The 19,207-nt window shown below is 46.1% G+C and overlaps 8 protein-coding genes across 8 annotated transcripts, besides 3 other annotated features; 2 read left to right on the top strand and 6 right to left on the bottom strand.

The window, feature by feature from the left end:
- Positions 1 to 156: 156 nt before the first annotated feature.
- Positions 157 to 736, bottom strand: TSTA_083590 (uncharacterized protein; the record flags this gene model as incomplete). The annotated part of the gene is made up of 3 exons (XM_002478045.1): positions 157 to 291; positions 517 to 577; positions 621 to 736. The coding sequence occupies 3 exons, from the start codon at positions 734 to 736 to the stop codon at positions 157 to 159; spliced, it is 312 nt and encodes a 103-aa protein (XP_002478090.1).
- Positions 497 to 805: a mobile genetic element.
- Positions 635 to 862: a mobile genetic element.
- A 2,546-nt stretch (positions 863 to 3,408) lies between these two features.
- TSTA_083580 (aspergillopepsin-2 precursor, putative) lies at positions 3,409 to 4,236 on the bottom strand (the record flags this gene model as incomplete). Its single annotated transcript, XM_002478044.1, has 2 exons — positions 3,409 to 3,474; positions 3,514 to 4,236. The coding sequence occupies 2 exons, from the start codon at positions 4,234 to 4,236 to the stop codon at positions 3,409 to 3,411; spliced, it is 789 nt and encodes a 262-aa protein (XP_002478089.1).
- A 2,070-nt stretch (positions 4,237 to 6,306) lies between these two features.
- On the bottom strand, positions 6,307 to 7,296 carry TSTA_083570 (thymidylate synthase; the record flags this gene model as incomplete). Its single annotated transcript, XM_002478043.1, has 2 exons — positions 6,307 to 7,165; positions 7,217 to 7,296. The coding sequence occupies 2 exons, from the start codon at positions 7,294 to 7,296 to the stop codon at positions 6,307 to 6,309; spliced, it is 939 nt and encodes a 312-aa protein (XP_002478088.1).
- Positions 7,297 to 7,808: 512 nt separating this feature from the next.
- On the top strand, positions 7,809 to 9,885 carry TSTA_083560 (pantothenate transporter, putative; the record flags this gene model as incomplete). The annotated part of the gene is made up of 7 exons (XM_002478042.1): positions 7,809 to 8,201; positions 8,252 to 8,345; positions 8,395 to 8,594; positions 8,644 to 8,717; positions 8,778 to 9,442; positions 9,496 to 9,569; positions 9,622 to 9,885. The coding sequence occupies 7 exons, from the start codon at positions 7,809 to 7,811 to the stop codon at positions 9,883 to 9,885; spliced, it is 1,764 nt and encodes a 587-aa protein (XP_002478087.1).
- A 143-nt stretch (positions 9,886 to 10,028) lies between these two features.
- TSTA_083550 (nuclear serine protease HtrA2/Nma111, putative) lies at positions 10,029 to 13,255 on the bottom strand (the record flags this gene model as incomplete). The annotated part of the gene is made up of 4 exons (XM_002478041.1): positions 10,029 to 10,193; positions 10,249 to 10,446; positions 10,503 to 12,803; positions 12,851 to 13,255. 4 exons carry the CDS (start codon positions 13,253 to 13,255, stop codon positions 10,029 to 10,031), a joined length of 3,069 nt encoding a protein of 1,022 aa, XP_002478086.1.
- Positions 13,256 to 14,295: 1,040 nt separating this feature from the next.
- Positions 14,296 to 15,628, bottom strand: TSTA_083540 (uncharacterized protein; the record flags this gene model as incomplete). The annotated part of the gene is made up of 2 exons (XM_002478040.1): positions 14,296 to 15,080; positions 15,376 to 15,628. 2 exons carry the CDS (start codon positions 15,626 to 15,628, stop codon positions 14,296 to 14,298), a joined length of 1,038 nt encoding a protein of 345 aa, XP_002478085.1.
- Positions 14,846 to 14,907: a microsatellite.
- Positions 15,629 to 16,424: 796 nt separating the features above from the next.
- On the top strand, positions 16,425 to 17,351 carry TSTA_083530 (uncharacterized protein; the record flags this gene model as incomplete). Its single annotated transcript, XM_002478039.1, has 2 exons — positions 16,425 to 16,479; positions 16,726 to 17,351. The coding sequence occupies 2 exons, from the start codon at positions 16,425 to 16,427 to the stop codon at positions 17,349 to 17,351; spliced, it is 681 nt and encodes a 226-aa protein (XP_002478084.1).
- Positions 17,352 to 17,695: 344 nt separating this feature from the next.
- On the bottom strand, positions 17,696 to 19,093 carry TSTA_083520 (TPR repeat protein; the record flags this gene model as incomplete). The annotated part of the gene is made up of 3 exons (XM_002478038.1): positions 17,696 to 18,414; positions 18,470 to 18,748; positions 18,802 to 19,093. The coding sequence occupies 3 exons, from the start codon at positions 19,091 to 19,093 to the stop codon at positions 17,696 to 17,698; spliced, it is 1,290 nt and encodes a 429-aa protein (XP_002478083.1).
- Between the last annotated feature and the right edge of the window lie 114 nt (positions 19,094 to 19,207).

The raw sequence follows: 19,207 nt of genomic DNA, 5'->3' as shown, positions 1-19,207 counted from the left end.
TCCATTCAAAGGAAACCGATTCGGGCTCCGAACATCTAGCAAGCTGAGCAACAAATTTAGATTTCTAAACTAATGTATGGATCCGAATGAAGATAGCCATTACACAGTCACCTCTATTACAAATATGCCTAGGTAGTTAACTAATTTGTTGAAGTTTCAGAGAATAACAGTTTTGTGCGTAACTAGGCGTACGCAAAAGCATGCTCTGACCCTTAGTGACAAGAGATACAAAACACTCTTATTCCCTGGTCCGGATATTAACCGTTTGCTTGCGTCAAATTCTTGTTCCTCCTAAATGGATCTTTCTCTTGTGGAATCTCATGTAAATGAAGTCATCCATCCGTCCTTCCAACTGAAAGATCTGACTAAACAAGTTCAAAAGACCTTTTAGAATCAGTTTCTAGCTTTCATACAGTACAGTAGTACCATCAGAGTGATGACTAAGATATCCATGTCTATGATGACAGACGGTGACAGAACAATCAAAAGTACATCATATCTCTTCAATTATTAGACCTGCATTCCGAAAATGTCCTTTTGCACTTTACTCCCTTGCACCCGCCTTTTCAGTGCACCACTCAAGAAAGTTATCAAGTCCTTGATCAGAGTTATCCTCGTACGATTGCCAATGACGCCGTATGAAGGTTTTCAGCTCAGCAGAAAGCTCCTCGATTGGGTTCAAATCCGGAGAGTATGGGGGTAAATATACAAGTTTGACACCAGCTTTTGAATACATCGCTTTAGAATGGTGGAAAGAAGCGCTATCCATAACAATAACCAACTTTGGTTCCGGCGATTTTCCACATTTGTAGGAGGTGGCATAGGTATTTCTTTGTGATACCAGAACAGCTGGATAGAAGACATCTGCAATCACGTGTTTCCCATAGCCCTAGCCAACCCTCCCAACAAGCAGGAATACCAGTTTTAACCATAGCTGGTTTCCCTCTGCTTAATGCGCTTGCTTATGCTTCAAGAATTCTGTATGAGCGCATTGGTGATCCTCTTAGAAGGAGAACCGAGTGTAAGAGTGGCTTCTGCCAATTAAACCTAGAGTATGCCCTCCTGCACAACGTTTCGGCATTGGAAAAGGATGTAATATGCAGTAGAGTAAGAGCTATATCCATGGATTATATCCAAATCGATTACTAGTGTACTTGGCCTATTGAGACTCATCTATCATCGTAATGAAACTAATCTCAGAAATTTTAGAAGTATATAGAAGCCACCAAGTTACAGACGAGAAGCAAGATGCCTTGTGAGAGCTTTAAGATTGGCCTCTTCTATATACTGCCTTAAACTCAGGTTCTTTGGAGGACTAGTACTGTAACCCTCTAAGTATTCTTGACGAACATTTTCATTACCTATTCTTCAATTTCGAAAATGGTACACCTTGCTGAGCCCTGATGCTAAGACTGACTGTCTCCTCAATCATAATTGCATGAGTGGTATTCATCTTTGAAACTTGAATAGCCTGAACTACACGCGTGTTGACATAGCTAGTGCTTGTCTACTGATGCTGCATTAATCCTTGAGGTTATGTTGTTGCATCGACTATCTGTACAAGATTATTGAATCAAGCACCCCTTGCCCAAACCACGTTCAATATAGTCCCTTACCTGTCCCTGAAGCAGAAAAATCTCTTTCTAAATACCTACTGGATACCGTATCCTCATTCCAACCCACGGCCCCTTGCACTTGCGAAACTCTGGGAGAAACAGGCGCCCCGTACTCTCAACATGTCTTCGACCAAACTATATGTCGCTATCCACAGCGACAGCGGAGTCTACAAGCATTGGAGTCTATTTTTCGATGAACCGACATATGGGCAAAAAGTTATCTTCCAAATCATGGGTTCGTCTACTTGATATCCACTCGAGACAGCGAAGTCGAACGCTCGAAGTCAGAGACACTGGTGGAGCTCCATGAGCTCTGTAGCATTGACACCTCTACTCTCAGCAACATTACGGCTCTAGTGGAAAACGCATCTGTCCAGAACGAATTTCCAGGGTATAACTGTCAGGACTACGTTCTCGAGCTGTTGGATATTCTCGAATCAAGAAGATCATCGATGGCAGCGACGTGGATTACCAAATACAAAAGGTGGATTTGAAGTCGAAACAGGAAGGGCTATATTGATGTGGTCCCGATGGCTTTCTGATTTAAAGTAGTACGTGTACGCTCGGGTGATTTCTGCCTGGGTGCTCACATCACCTACCTACATACCTGCGCCCAGTTTTTGTCTCTAAATTCTTGCTGTACCTTCTAGGGTCGCCCAGCTGCTTTACGATACAATCAATTTAAATTTTATGGCAAAGCCTTGTCTAGCTACACACTTCAGCCATGCTCCATCGCATGATTGTTGATTACCTTGCCCCGTATGTCGTTGAATAATATTTAACGAGAAGCAATTCTAAACTCATAATAATATCTGTCATTCACAGGTATAGGAACATCCATTTTGAACTGTAGTAGAACCTGGCTATAACTTACAGAACGCCTATCAAAGCCCAAGTCAATATATCCAGGAGACAGTTCGATTTACTTAGGTAAGGATAAAGGGCACTATACCTAGGTATTGATCTGTTCTAGTATGAACAAATTGGATGCTCTTCAGTCCCATACCGAAGTTATCCAAGCTGATATTAGTGGACATATAGAGCGGCCTCCTTTTTTATAGCTAGATTTCACTTCATTGAATATTTTTCAGACTATAAATAGGTAGATTATTCGATTTTGGGCAGGGCCTTTGGCATGACTGGGAGCCTGGGATCCTGTCCCAGAAAAAACAAAGGTCATTGATAAAACTAATCAAGGTCACTGGAGAGAATGCAACTACTACTAAGAACATTGAAGCATTATTTATCACAGAAGATTGTAGAATGTTTGTATAAATCACAGTCAAATTTCCCCCCAAAGTGAAATCCCTATCTTATTTTTCAATGGATGAGACGATATATCTATCTCCTACTCAAGAGGCAAAATAAGAAAAATATAATATTTCCCACAATCCTGTTTCTCCTCGATATTCGCTTACTGATCATTCTTTACTAAACACCTCGCTGCACGAACTAAGCACCGAGCCCTAAACCCTAACCCACTACCTGAACGTATAACATGGTGAAGTGCAGTACGCATGAATGAAGTCTACTATTCGAATACTAACAGTAAAGCTTTGACTCATTTAGATTGGTAAACGTTGCTACCGAAGTAGATCTAATTGTCTGACTAGCAATTACCAACTTGATATGTACATAAACGAGTCAAACGAGCAGCCCTAATTCCATCCTATCCTTCGTAAATCAATTCCTCATCACGAACCCTTTGGCAATCATCGACAATATTTCTTCATTGACTCATAATAACAACGATTAATTGCTTTGATTCGCTATTGTTTTAATGTCTAGGAGTTTAGACGTAGGTGACAACAACCTCAGAAGAGCTAGGAATAGACACAGAGGTCAAGACCTTGCCATTCTGTTCAATGTCAATAATGTCCGCACCAGTGGTACCAACAGATTTCCCATTGGACAAACCAGCAGATGCCCCGGTGAAAGTAACAGTGCCAAAGTTGTCGAGAGTGACGAGGCTGCCACCAGACTCAAAGTCCTCAACAATCCATTCGGCGTTCTGACCACCGAGCTTGGCAGAGGAGTTGGGAGCAGTAAGCTTCTTGCTTACTTTTTGGCCATTGGTGAGGTTCTCAATAACAGCGGTTCCAGAAGTTGAAGAGCTAGAAACAACAGAGACGGAGATCTTGTCACCACCTTTGATGGAGATGCCGGAGAAATCATAGGCGTAGTCGGGGTACCACTCGTACCAGGCATCGTAGGAAACGGCACCGCTGGCAGTGACACTGAAGTCAATACCAGTCTGAAGAATGGCGTTGCCGTAGGTATCACCATCAATACCGACCCAGGCGGAAGAAGATCCAGCCTTGCCGTTAACGGGCTTGGGGGTAGGGACGGTGAACTGGGCAGACACAGAGGTGAAAGTTGCTCCGGCGGGGGGCGAGGTCAAGACAGCTCCGGACCAGTTGGAGGAGTAGTCGACATGAGTGGCATTTGTGGCCTCGGTGGAGAGATCACCGTTCAAAGCTCCAGTGGCAGGTTGCTTAGGACGAGTGAGACGGCTACGGCCAGCAGCGCGTGCCTCGGTACGGGCAGCAAGACCGTGGCCTGAGGGAGCAGCCAAGGCGCCGGCCGCGAAGAGGGCAATGATAGTTGCGGATAACTTCATCTTGATAGAGGATTAAACAGAAATTTTCTACTGGAACTGCTTGAGCTTGTAGAGGACTGAGAAGTGAATTGTGATTGCGATGGATGATTACAAGTCTTGGGGGAGATATCAAGCTCTTTATATAGTTTTTGTGATGCCAGTCTAAAGGTTACATCTGTGTATCTCGATCATGTCTTTTACAGTAGATAATCGAGCAAATGCCTATGTAGGGCGCTAAGTGTGCTGTAAACTTTGGATAGTAGTGAGCAAGATTGTTCTCGAAGTCGTTATCTTGATTGTCTATTATCTCATACCCCTTGTAATCATAATTAGTGTTTATCGTTCAGCATCTAGCTCGTTTCCTGATATGTTGATGGTATCTACCGAACGCATTAGGGATGATTGCGCCAAAACGATAGCAGATATGGTCATCTAATTCGCTGTAAACGAAGGGCCTGGACTATCTTCAGTACCTTTGTACACTGTACAACCACCACAGACGCATTAGATTCAATGACCGTACGCCAATCACCCCTCACTAAGAGAGCCGAGAGGTTTCATTTGGTCTGTAGCACATGACAACGGTCAATTAGACACGCGGCCAAGGGTGGACGCCACTCACGTTGTTCCTGACCGTGGCTGTAGAAGCGCTCAACTATCGCAAGACTAAGATGCAGCGAAATGGGACATTGCTCATACAATCGTACCTGAATAAAGCGCCAAGGGACAGAGCATAACGGACCTTCCTAAAAGGGGTACCTTGACTCTACTAACAGTATGCCCGGGCCAATGATACGGTTATTTTGGAGTTGGAAAACAAGTACCATCATGCGCATGAGCCCTTTGGCACGATTGCCCTAATGATGCTTAACAGTAGCCTAATACTCCTATCTCTCCACAGCGGGCATTTGCTGACCACTCCTGTGTCTCTTGGCGGGGATAAGGACTCGAATTCGTCTAATTTGTGGCACCAGTAGATGCTGATCATTTTTGATTAAGCTTCTTCACCTGCCTAAATGATACTGATCTCAAAAGCCGAGAACTTTACTTTTTGATACCATCTCTTGGGGGTTTGAAGACAAAATATGGCCTAAAAGCACATCACTTAGACGGTCATAACGACAGAGTCAGGGATTAATTAGTGATCTCTTGCTCACTCCGGGGGCCTGGAGGAAGGTGTTATAGTAGCCTTGTCCTTAAACTTGTGCCCTAATTGACCTAAAGCACGACATAACTGCACTAACTTAGATTTGTTCAGGCTTCTGAATGGCTGTTATCATCGGCAGATAGCTTCAAAAGGTGGACTTACCCCGATCAATGAAACATCGTTCCTCTGCCAAGGTTCCTGATGCTACATACCTATGTACGTTTTGATTCTATAATTTTAGCACCAGCGCATATATTTCTCCCGTCAATGACAGTTTATGATTGGGACAATGTTTTTAAGATTATGCAGTTATCTCTCTGACTTCCCCACGCTTTAAAACCGTGTACATGGGCAATATCGAATCGATTGGTCGAGTATCTACCTAAATCAAGCCGGCCATCGGCCTACATGTATAATTGCTTATTTAAATTTGCCGCGTATCTCGTCCCGAGTTATCCTGTTTATCCGAGTACTATTCAATAGTCACAGAACAACAAACGTCCCTAAAATCAGAAGAATCATCGGATGCAACGTGGGCGCCAGCCATGCCCGCTTAGCTGCGGTTCTAGACAGACAAGTATCGTCTGAAGAGTTGATCACGGCAAAGAGCAGATTGCAACATACCAGCGTTGAATGATAGATTTTATGCATGAAGATGCTAGCTGGAGGATTGAGATAGCATCAGAATGAGTTTGTATTGCAATGAATCGGCGACGTCCGAATAGTAAAGCACGTTTCTAGAGGTTGAGGAGTATACATCCTCCTTCCGAATCACGTTATGATGCATTGAGAAGATTTGATATTTCGCGATCTTCCGGCAAGTAGGCGAGTACACCTGGAAGCTTAGCCTTCGTAGTGTGATCTTCGGAGTGCTTCTACATGTGGAAAACGGTCTATAATGAACACATTGATATAGATACAAAAATATTCCATACATGATGACGCTAAACAGACATATTCATTGCAATGGCTTTGTGAGGATCGTATCCCTTGACCACAAAGTCCTCCGCTTTCCATCCATCTATACTTCCACCCTTTTCATGTGTGATTTCCAACTCAGGGAATGGTCGTGGCTCTCGCTCCAACTGTACTTTCAGAGCATCGACGTGATCAAGGTAAACGTGCGCATCTCCCATGACATGCGTAAGACTGCCCGGGACAAGGTCACAAGCATGAGCAAGCATATGCGTAAGCAGCGCATAACTAGCGATGTTGAATGGAACCCCAAGCCCCATATCGCAAGATCGTTGATATAATTGACAATGCAAGTGACCCTTTGGTTTATTTTCAGTCGTCCCATTCTTCGCCAGCCCTTGTCCGGGAAACGAGACATAAAACTGAGCAAACATATGGCAAGGCGGGAGAACCATCAAACGCAAATCCTTCGGATTCCAAGCCGTAAGAATCATTCGACGGTCATACGGGTTCGTGCGCAATTTATGTATAATATCCGCAATCTGATCAACCCCTTGTCCCGTATAATCCGCTTTTGCATCTATATAACCTGCGCCAAAGTGTCGCCATTGAAAACCGTAGACGGGCCCAAGATCACCAACTTCACGGTGAGTTAGACCTAGATTGTCTAGAAACTCGCGAGAGCCGTTGCCGTCCCAGATCTTGACCCCGACTTCATTGAGTGCGATTGATGATGTGTTCCCTTCGATGAACCAGAGGAGTTCGGCGATGACGGCGCGGAGGAAGACTCGTTTTGTGGTGAGAAGAGGTAAGATTGGCCGTCCGTTATCGTTGAGTTTGAATTTGAATGGTCGCGGTGCGAAGATGGATAATGTTCCTGTGCCTGTCCTGTTCTATGTTAGTGTTCAATCTCCTGTGCTATTATTTTTCACCACTTACCGATCTGGTCGTTGCTCTCCGTGATCGAAGATGTCTCGAATAAGGTCGAGGTATTGATTTTCTTCGTGCGGAGTAGTCATTATTGCTATCTAGTGTATTGAACAAAAGAGCGTTCAATATGTGCGAGGTGGATGCTATGCAGTATTTACTAAGACAACGCCGAAGCCCTTGGGTAATTGAACGCGAAGAACAAAAGACGCGACGAGACGCGATGTGGAGTAATAACCCCAACCCCAACCCATAACCCTCATTTGACGGGAAACAACCCTAACCCTAATTATGCCCTAACATGACCCAGGTGACTGTAACGCAATCGCATCTCTCAATGGCAACATGCTTAACGTTGTTCATATTAAAAGATCACTATTGGATGCCTATCAACGGCAATAATGTATACAGACAGGCCATTTTCTTCGCTCAACACCCCTAAAAGCACGCAATCTGCTGTCTGAGAAAGACTTATTGGTCGCATGAGCTGTATGAATGTATTTCGCCAAGTCTGATATAATTGCACTTTTATTATTTTGTCGTGGTTGCGCGGAGATGTACATTGATAATGATATAAATTCATATCAATTTTGACACTCTGCTAATGAGAGGTGGACTTGGTTTGCTTGGCTTTGGAGTATTTAAACGAGTCAACAAGATGAGCTTTTGGGCAAGACGGACAAGGAGGAAACCTGCATCTGAAATAGCACCCCTCTTGGATATTCAGGAACCAGACGTGATAGTAGATATAATGGCCGGGAAATCCGATCCCAAATACGACACTTTCGTCTCTAGTCCTCTCGAGTCGGACGACGAGAGTGTCAATAACAGACGAAAGAATCCATTCGAGGATCCTGCAATTGCCGAGCACTGGCGTCTGACGTATGAAAAGTCGCAGTATGAATGTCGGCATGTGTTTGATCCGACGGTGACCTGGACGGAGGATGAGGAGAAGCGGTTGATTCGAAAACTGGATTGGAGGATTTGTCTGTGGGCTGTATGAGTTCATCTATCTTTTTGTGTATATGGGTAACTGATTGGATCAAGTGTGTCATGTTTTTTGGCCTACAAGTTGATCGAGGCAACCTCATCCAAGCAGTCTCTGGCACATTTCTAAAGGATCTGAAGTTGAACACCAACGGTAAGCCATCTCCCCCGATTCCGGTAATCCGTCACTAACTCCCTGATAGACTATAACTGGGGCAACATAACATTCAGAGTTTCCTTTCTCTGTGCTGAACTCCCATCTCAGCTCATCTCCAAAAAGATTGGTCCAGACCGCTGGATCCCGATCCAGATTACTTTGTGGTCCGTCGTTGCTATTTCGCAGTGCGCTATACATACCAGGGCGGCGTTTCTTGCTACGAGGTCATTACTCGGACTTTTGGAGGTGACGTCTCTTTCCAGAAATTGAGAATGACAGTGCTGATATAGTGTAGGGAGGATTCATTCCAGATATCGTTCTCTGGCTGTCGTACTTCTACACCTCCAAAGAACTCCCAATCCGACTTAGGCAAGTGGCCCCCTTTCCCAAGGGAAAAAAGACTGCCAACAACACTAACAAATTTGATAGCTTCTTCTGGGCAACCCTCTCTATAACATCAATAATAACCTCCCTTCTCGCCTTCGCCATCTTCCACCTCGACGGCGTAAACGGCTGGGCCGGCTGGCGCTGGCTCTTCCTCATCGAGGGCCTCATAACCCTCACCGTCGGCCTAATCTCATTCTTCATGATGCCCGCCTCCGCCGTACAAACAAAAGCCTGGTTCCGTCCCAACGGCTGGTTCACAGATCGGGAGATCTCCATCGTCGTAAACCGCGTGTTACGGGATGACCCTTCAAAGGGTGATATGCATAATCGACAAGCCATTACACCCCGACGGCTATGGAATGCATTGATGGATTACCATCTCTGGCCAATTTATGTTATTGGGTTCTTGGCGTATATCCCTCAATCACCACCCAGCACGTATCTAACCTTGACTCTGCGGTCTGTTGGGTTCAGTACGTTTACGACTAATTTACTCACGATCCCTTCGAGTGTGTTTCATATCGGGACGTTGTTGTTACTTACCCGACTTTCGGAATGGTTGAATGAGAGGTCCCTGGTAGCTATGTTGCAGGCTGTGTGGACATTACCGTGTATCATTGCATTGAGGTTTTGGCCAGGTATTATTAAGAATGCATGGGGAACGTATGCTTTGGTCACTGTTTTGTTGAGTTATCCTTATTGTCACGGTAGTCCTTCCCAATATGCTTCTGCGAAACTCGCTCAAGACTAACTATGACAGCAATCGCTGTGGGATGGATATCTCGCAACTCCAACAACGTCGGCACTCGCTCCGTCTCAGCTGCTCTATACAACGTTCGTCCCCTCCTTCCCCTTCCATTCCATCGGCACTAATACCATAAAATAGATGTCCGTCCAAATAGGCGACATAGGAGCCTTCTTCATCTACCGCGAAGACGATAAGCCCAAATATCACCGCGGAAACACAAACCTCCTAATCATCAACCTCGTCGTCATTGTCGTGTTCATCTCCACCAAGATATACTATGTATATCAGAACCGGAGACGGGATAGGATTTGGAATGCGATGAATGAAGAGGAGAGGAGTTGGTATATTAAGAATACGGCGTTGCAGGGGAGTAAGAGGTTAGATTTTAGGTTTGCACATTAGTCTAACCCCCCCGGCTTGGAAGGTAGCTTAGGATATAGATTAACAGATACATTTTCCTATTTACATGATTTACTCAATGGCTATACAATACACCAAGCCCGGAATTAATTATCTCTATTGTACAATTCTTCACAACAAGCAACCTAACAATCAGGCTCGGCGTCACTCCCACCATCCTCAGCCCCTTCGTCCATAGCATCAGCAGTGAGATTACCCTGATCCGCAGACGCTTCATCTCTCTTTGGATAATTGATTACCTTCCAACCAGCTGGCGCCGAGGGATCTTTTACATACTCTGACATAGCAAACTACATTCTTATCAGACGATGTTGATTAGATATAAAGGAGAAGGGGGAAACTCACGTAATGATCATTCTTTTTCATGGTCACCACCCACGGCACATTATCAAACGTAACCGCTCGAAGACGGAAGTACGTATTATCCGGGATCTTCTTGACTTCTTGCACAAAACTATCGAGATCGTGGGTTTGGACGCCGTTGACGGCAGTGATGAAATTTGTAGGCGATAATCCGTATTGATACGCGGGTGAACCACGGCTCTGTACAGGTTAGTTGTTGCAAATCATGATTTCTGAGAGAAAGGAGGGAGGCGTACCCGTGCACTGATATAAATCTCACTGTGTAGCTTCGAAATCTGCTGGCGTACAGCATGGTGTGGTTTCTGTAGTACAGCGCCACAGAATACAACAGCTCGATCCGTCTCTAGATCTTCGGTTGGAACTGTATGAACTTTGACGTGCATTTCTTGCCCGTTCCGAACAATCAATGCATCAAGAACTTCATTGTCGTACATGATATCAAACTCCGAGACTCGTGTGATGAGTTTTCCGTTCAAAGTAAGAATGATATCCCCCTCTTTCAAAGCATCGGCCTCATGCGTAAATGATGGAGGCGGACTGTCCAATTTCCTCACCATGAATAACTGATGTCTAGAAGGATTCGCTTCTGCGACTTTATTAATCCATTCCTCTGATACGCCCATAATCCGCGCTTGACTCATTTGAATGACGTAGCTCTCCATACTCAAAATTCGGAGTTTGGGGATTTCGCCCTGTTGGATCTTGCTGATTATCGGGAGAAGAGACGGCGTCGCTAAACCGAGATGATACTCAACATCCTTGTGTGAGTTTCCCGTCCGCTCACCCAAGTAATTCAGCCAAAGGGCTTGCACAATTCCGTCTTCTCGTAGCAGAACGCCATTCGTGCATTGACTGCTCAGTCCCGTGTCCACTGTGATGGCATCAAGATTAATAGCACGATAACGTGGAGCTGAGGCATTGGCTGGAATAGCGACGGTCGTAATATCAGTCACAGTGGTCTTGGCAACGACAATCCGTAAATTTTGGTTAAATCCGACAAAGATCGTATCTTGGCCTTGCTTTATGTTTTCCGTACTCAATCGCGCACTTCGAACAGGTGCTAGGACGAGACTTGGATCGTATTGCACAATAGTATAGTTTTGTAGCGGGTGCATAAAAACCACTTTCCCAGTAACGATTATCGAATCCGCGACTGTAATGTTGATATCGCACAAATCATACGGAACAATAGCTCGCGATACAACGACAAAGCCTTTCTCTGCATCAATGACCAATCCGTAACCAGTTTTCTTAGCCTGAGGGAACCCATCCAATTTCAAAGGCATCGTACAAGACACACGGACAAAACTGCGAACAATTTCAGCGGCCGCCGTTTGACTAATCCCATCTAACTGGATAAAGTCTGCTTTCCGAGGAACCGGCGGTTCGGCGGGTATTGGACCGGCGATATCTGAAAAATCCCATAGACCAGTCTCATCGTTGCGGATGGCAAGAGACATCTTTGGATGCCAGTGACGGTCAAGATAGATAATGCTTGTCCCTCGGGTATGGAGATCTCGGATATGTCGGTAGGAGATGACGATTTTTGATCGATCTGGGATCGCCTTCATTACTTCGATAAACTCCTGCAAGTTTCTAGTTGATCGTTTGTCGACAGAATCAATAATCCAGCCTGACAGAGTATTTTCAATCTTGAATGACCCCGCTGCCTCACAGACATAGACGCCGCGACATGCAATAGCATAAAGACGAGCTTGCTGATAAGACAAATCATGAAACGTCCCTCCAGCAACACTGACAAACCGATCTGGCGTAATCGCATGCAAGTCTCCAACAGTGCAATCTACTTCCAGATCCTCACCACCACGCTGAATCAAAAGCCGAATCGACTGGTCAACATTCGAGTCTAGAATATCATCCAGTCGCACAAACTGAGTGAGTAACTCCCCATTGACCTTCAGCAAAACATCCCCTTCTTGAAGTTTGCCATCAGCTGGACCCTCTGGCAGGACAATCTCCGCCACCAACATCCCCGTCTCTTTAGGCGCCATTTTCCGGACGTATGCTTCCCATTCCGGCGTCAAACCGAGACGCCGACATTCGTCAAACGGTTTAATCATCCATTGTGTCTGAATAGTTCCACGTGTAACAGGCCTGCCTTCTTGAATACACTGCAGCGCACGCAGTGGACGACCAAGCGGTAAAAAGTAATCCGTAGCCGCACCATCTGCACGCCCACCCGCCTGCAGCGCAACAACATGTCCAGCAACATTGACAACGGGACTACCGGAACTCCCACCACTGGCAGCAGCAGCAGCTTGGATGTAATTTGTGTTGAAATCGCTGTACCCTTCACCGTATTCCGGCGCGTTTCGATCAAGTCGACTAATAACACCGGAAAGAATACTGAGTTTCTCTCCGGCATCATTACCAACCACTCTGATTTCAACGCCCACTTGTGCTCCGTCGGGATTCAATTTCAGCTCTGTGATATCCATGTACTTGATCGCGTTTGGGTCGAATTTCAAAATACCAAAATCGTGCACGGGATCTCGGTAAACGGGACGAACATCGCACTGCATAGTTAGCTTACCATCTTTCACTTCAGAATTGGTGTAGGTACCTCTTCATGATTATCAAAAATACAATACCCCCAAAACGGCCCGGCACAAACGACATGCCTATTCGTAAGTATATACCCCCTTTCCGCATCAACCACAAACCCCGTCGCTTGACTACACATGGAAAGATCCGTATCAAACGAGCAGGTTTGACAAAAATGAATCGAAACCACACTCTTCACCACCGATTCGATTGTTGCCTGCCACTCTGGTGAATCCGCCTGTGTTGCGCCTAGGGCAACGATGGGCGTAATATCCTCACCATTCTCGACATCGTACACGGTGCCGTTTGCGGGTGTTTCGTCTCCCGGGGTGAGGACGGTGGATTCAGGTTTGAGGTGTTTGGATGGTCTGTCCGAGGCGGATACGGAGCTGTGTTTCCGCTTGGGGCGGGATTCGCCGGTCATGTTTGTGGATGGAACTGAGGATGTGCTATATCTATGAGACTGTAGATATTGTCGGGTTTGTAAGAAGACCAATTTGTGAGCATGCGCGTATGTCGATGGTGTATAAGAGGACCTCTTCCACGGCCGCAAGAAATCTGTTGAACTCTTTTTTATCGGCGCAAAACCAAGCCTATCACTTGACCAACACAAAAAAGAAGTAGTGGAAAAACCGGCTTTTATCAATTTCAAAGCCCTGATGGGTGGCGCAACAGACAATAGTCCTGATGGTGCAGCAGCAATCAATGCAGGAGCAGAAAAGATGCTCGTCGCCGTCCCGCGCGTCGTCCTCAATGAAGCGGGGGACATCCACCACAAAAGTGATGCAATAAAATAGAGTCCGTTCAGATTGAAATTGAGACGGATCGATCAGTTTCTGACTATCGTGGAGGAGGGTGCGCGTGGTCAGGGTCACCAGAGCCACCACTGTAAGCTAGTGGGCCGGCAAAAAAACAGATGGATGATCTCCCGCCTTGGGTCGGGCATTTTGATTGGTTGTTGATGTACTTTCTGGTGTTCATCTACGCTTGCTTGAGTCTTAGCCTTGGATGAATTGATGAGAGAAGAAACTGAGCGATATGCTACTGTAGATCTTACGATAGATCGATACGGTGAGGGGCCGCGCACATATCCCTGATTATGACCAATAACTAGGCAGATGCAAATTTAATTCCACATACTTAACCCTCAGGGTATCTCTGTTAACTACATATTGTACATTATAGAAACTGAATAAGGAAAGATGCAAAGCAGTCCGGATCTGGCTAGTGAAACATGACCATGTCCCACTTTGACATTTGTGACACATAGACACACTGGTCCATTCTTCAATATACCGGCACTGCCTTTGACTTGGTAGACGACTTAGAAGTTGGTCGACTCTTATGAAGACATGCAGTGTCGTGTTCCGTCGGAGGGAACTGTGATGTCGTCGCAGGTACGAACTGAGCACGACGGCTCCGAATCGAAGTAGATTGTAGTGGTGAAGTAGGCATTCCCTGCTGTCACACTGCAGCCTCGGCAGCTATAGCTGACTGGCTAGGTCTTTGCTGGTGTACTGCAGCAGGCCGAGGGACTCCAGCAAAAAGCTCATTTAATTTCGAATATTGTTCGTTCAGCGTGCCCATATGTGGGGGAGGGCTCATGATGGCCGGAGCGGGTGAGACTGGTTTCTTATTACGGTCTGTAACAGAGGCAAGATAAATCAGGTTGCTTTGTAGACGCTTTAAGCACTCTACATACTCTGGACTCGGCTTCTTCGGAGCTTCATTCGAGGCGCTTGCCGGTTCACTGGCAGAGTTTGGCGAGGACGACTGCTCAGGAGTTGTAGTGGTGGCTGCTGGCGGGGGAGCACCAGATTTGCCGGCTGCTTGTAAGTTGAGTAGTTCCTGCAAAAGGGCAGCATTGATGTCAAGAAGAGCAGTGACGCGAGCCCGTTCACGAGCAGTTGTAGCAGGAGATTGAGGGGCAGCTTGCGGTTGTTGCGGCTGCTGAGTCTGTTGAGATTGTTGGGGCTGTTGTCCTGGCGGTGTCTGGTTAGTCGGTGTCTGTCTCTGCTGCTGTTGTTGCTGTAGTTGGAGTTGAAGTTGTTGTTGTTGTTGTTGCTGTTGCTGCTGCGCAAGTAACATCGCAGGATTGGAAACAGCAGTCATATTCTGTGACGGCATCTGCATTGACACGGTAGCTGCTGTGGCAGGACTCTGAGAGAGCGACGGTGAGGCAGAGGTCGTCGGTATGGAAGTTGGATGGTACGGGGAAGGCGAAGAGTAAGCCATGTTGGCATGCGGAGCTGTGGTGGATGGTGTTCCGTTAGTTTGCGCGTCCTGGGCCACGAGGCACTTGGTGGATACACTGGATACAGGAGGTGGATACAGGCCGGGATGATATTGAGGTAGCGTCGCCCACGGTTACTTGGACGACGCTTCTCATCATGTGCATAGATTGATTGGCCAATAGAATAGACAAGTAGGACAAGCCAAGCCGTCCTTTTCAAGAGGCTGAAGTGTGTATACATGCAAGTCACAGAAAGAGACGAATCAAGGAGACAGGAAGGACTAAAAATGAAAGAAGGAATCTTGACTTACCACCCATATTACCGGCCATCATAGCTCCACCAGGCCCGGAAGTTTGGATCTGCATGGGGTTAAAGGAATGTTGTTGCATACGTGCCTGTTGTATCTGAGGCGGATAGGCCGCCATTGGGTTGGCAGCAGCATAGAAAGGGAATTGTTGATTGCCTGGACTGGGGGACTGGATAGGATAGCCTGCAGCAGCAGCCAGCATGGGATTAGCATGCTGCTGCATGGTCGTAGGATAACCAGTGGGGTTGGGATTCATTGCTGAGTCTGGTCTGTATAGAGCGGGACGATCTGAGGGAACCGTGTGACTGCTATCTTTGTTTTGTTTCGGCGTATGGGGTTAGAGTAGATAGATATGCTCAGGAACCGGTACCGGTTACGATCAGAGTTTGAGGCTGTGGCAACACAAAGCGAGAGCCGGAAGTACGGCAACTGACTCGTTGAGAGTGGACAGATTGGAGCATATAATAATAGGGGAAGTAAGAATTGGGAGAAACGAGGGGATGTGATTGGCGGAGACAGAGAGCAAGGATTGTCGGGGAGTATTTCGTTTATCTGAGAGAGATTTGTGGTGATGCAGTCAGGTAGTTCAGGCGAGAAGAAGAAGAGTAGTCGAGCCGCTAGGTTGTTTTGGGCAGCTGCGACGCCTAGTCACGTTACCTGTGCTGTGATTGGGCGACAAAAAGTGCCAAGAGTATACCACTATTCTCCGTCTCTCCACTCTCCTCTTTTCTTAAGAGCCATGTATCTCAGATCCATACACCTCTATTCTTCTAGGACTATTCAAGGACTATCTCGCTCTTGGTTTCATTGCAAAGTGTTGACAGAGGTCTAGACCGGCTGGCTGGACCAATGTCATCTTGGGACTGTTGCCTAAACCTTAGGTCGGAGAGTATTCTCACTACGAGCAAGATGAACAATACAGATGACACTTGTATCCCAGACCACGGCTCGAGAATGCTGCCTGGAGACAACTCAATTGATCCAGTCAATTGACTTCATGAAGACAGATTAAGAATGAACAAGCTCCGGGCAATAGCACCACCATTCTACCCATGGATCCGACACCTATGCGTACAAAATATGGCATCGGTGCCTGCGCCATGGACCGTGAATCATCAACCATCATTGTCATCATTGTCGGCAGCCTAGGATCAACGTCTATGAGAAGAGAGAAAATGTCTCTTTGGGAGATTGCTTTTCTTCTTCACACGCAGTCTTGTTATCTCGAGGAAATCTATACACGTTTCCGCTTGAGCTTTGACACAATTCTAACCATCCGAATAGTTTCCAAATTCAAATCAACTTCTGACTGTGCCAAGGCCAAATAAATGAGCCCAAACAAAAACAAAATAGTCTCAGAAGAACTCGCGACGCATCCTGTTATCACTTTCTCTGTCAACATGGCTCGTGTCTCTCGATTCACTGAAGAATTCGATCTGACCTCTTTCCCTCCTCTCGAACGCCAAACTGCAATGGCGGAGAAAGCCGCCCTGATGGATATCAAATCAGTGGCCGAAACCAAGAAGACTTCTTCCATCTCCCCCATTAAAGGTTTCCGGCGCCTCGCTACCTACTACAAGCGCCATTTCAATCAACTCGTGATATGCAACCTCCGCCAAATCAGCAACCATCATGATAATGAAAACATTGAAGCCGGCTCGATGTTTTCAACATATGGGGCCCGCATGGCATCTGAAGCAGAACTCAAACGACAATCTGAACGAAACCATCTCGACTATATTTTCTACCTTGGTCCTGACGACGAGTCGTCAATTTGCAATTCAACTGCATTCAAAGCAAACAAATCCACCAGTGCAGTCACAAAAGCTCATGCTACCGCTGAGCCGCGATGTCCTGATGCCCCAACTGTATGGGCTCAGGTTTATGTTATTACGGGATATGAATCTGAAATTGAACGGATTAAAGAGAATACCAAGGCTACTTTGGAAGCATTCGGTATTGAAACGGATGAGGAATGAACGCGTCTTGGGGACTACATGCATGCACGGGTTTTTTATTTGAATATGTTTCCGGAACATTTACTCCTGCACTAAAATCATGTCCATTTGATGCGCATCAATCATGTTTATGAATGACCTGTTAGAGAGAGATACCCCCGTCAACTAGATTTGACATGTTGTTTTAATACTGTATATTTAGATAGACTGACCTCAGGCGAGGTTTCATCCAGGGTCCAACACAAGAACCACTCGGTTTCCCTCGCTATGTGCCTGGTATGCACGCCTGAACAGGCAGGCCACAGAATTGAATCTCATGATTCTTCACTCATTCCCCGTAAATCAACCCTCCGGCGTAGAAATAATCAATCCTTCCCCTTCCTCGCCTTAAACTCCTCTATAAACCTCTTCTCCTTCCCCTTCGGCACAACAACAATCTTTACCAACTCATCCACAACCTCCACTTTCCCACCAGACAACACCTGCAACAACGGCAGCTTCTTACCTACTTTGATCAATCCCCCCGTTATAGTCTCCATATAGCAATTCACAGTCTCCAACTGATACTCCTGCTTCATATCCCACGGCAACGGTAACAAATACTCCAAATGATCATTAATACAATCCATCTCCCCAAACGCCTTAATAAAATCCGTCTGCGCATCCATCGGATACAAAAACATAACCGGAAACACCAACGTACTCTCCGGTGATAACGGGTCCGGCGTCAAGGCGATTTTGGCATCCTCCATATCTGGTTTTGCATCTGTGCGTCGGACACGGATTGTTCGTGCTTGTAGTGCTGTGGATAGTAATTGTTTCTCTTTTCGTTTTGTTTCTTCTTCTGCCGCTTTGCGAGCGGCGATTTTGTCGAGGATGGACTTCCGAGCGCATATCTTTTCGGACACTTGGTGTAATGATTTGTTGTCGGGGTCGATTGCTAAGCCTCGCGTGACTGTATCTGTAGCTTCGGCGAGTTTGTCAAGGGCTAGTAATGCCATTGAAGAACGGTAGTGGGCCTTGACGTTTCGCGGGTTTACTTTCAGTGCTTGTGCACAGTCTAATGTCGTCGATCTATAATTCTCTGCCCCCATCGTCATGTCAGTCCAATTCACCACAAGTCCACGAGGGGGACTCACTCAACTCCAAATTACACAATGCCCTATTCGCATAACACGCCTCCCTCGCCTCTCTCAAGATCTTCTCCTCCTTCTCCAAATCCGTCGGTTTCTCCCATTTATCGTCTTCTTTTTTCACATTCAACACCGCTATGGCCTTTGTATAAAATTCCTTTGCGTCAACCCAATTCTTGGCCTTGGCTGCTTCGTTGCCTTGTTCACGAAAACTGAGCGCGACTTCGCCTCGGGTTCCTTCGTATTGTAGCGCACGAATGGCTTCTAGCATGACGTTTTCACCTTCTACACCTAATCAGCATTCTATGAAGAAGAATAGGTAGTAGAAGTAGAGATACCCTCATCACCAGCATTGTCCAAATCCGTCATAAACAACGGCGTCTTATTCATCATATCCGCCAATTGATCCGGTGTATACGATCGAATCGATGCCATTGCAGGCGGTAATTCCGGCGCCAATGGGTCTGCATTTTGCACCTTTTCTGGTTTTATGGGAAACGGCACGTTTTGGTCGGAGAGGAGGGATGATGGAATTGCTTCGGAAGCAGCTTTAGCTGCTGATGATGGAGCGGGAGTCGGCGGAGGTTGGGACTCGTCATAGTCATCGGGGAGTTCTTCTATTTGACCCATTTCTATATTATTTCTACTGTCGAAAGGTATAGGTAGATTCTCAGTAAAAAATATTTGATAAGGATGCCCAAAGGATGCAAACATGACAAACATGTGGCACTATCGAGACAGAAG

The sequence above is a fragment of the Talaromyces stipitatus genome, genomic scaffold, assembly GCF_000003125.1.
Source record: "Talaromyces stipitatus ATCC 10500 scf_1105507295527 genomic scaffold, whole genome shotgun sequence".
Lineage (NCBI taxonomy): Eukaryota > Fungi > Ascomycota > Eurotiomycetes > Eurotiales > Trichocomaceae > Talaromyces > Talaromyces stipitatus.
This window is presented reverse-complemented; position numbering and strand designations above follow the sequence as displayed.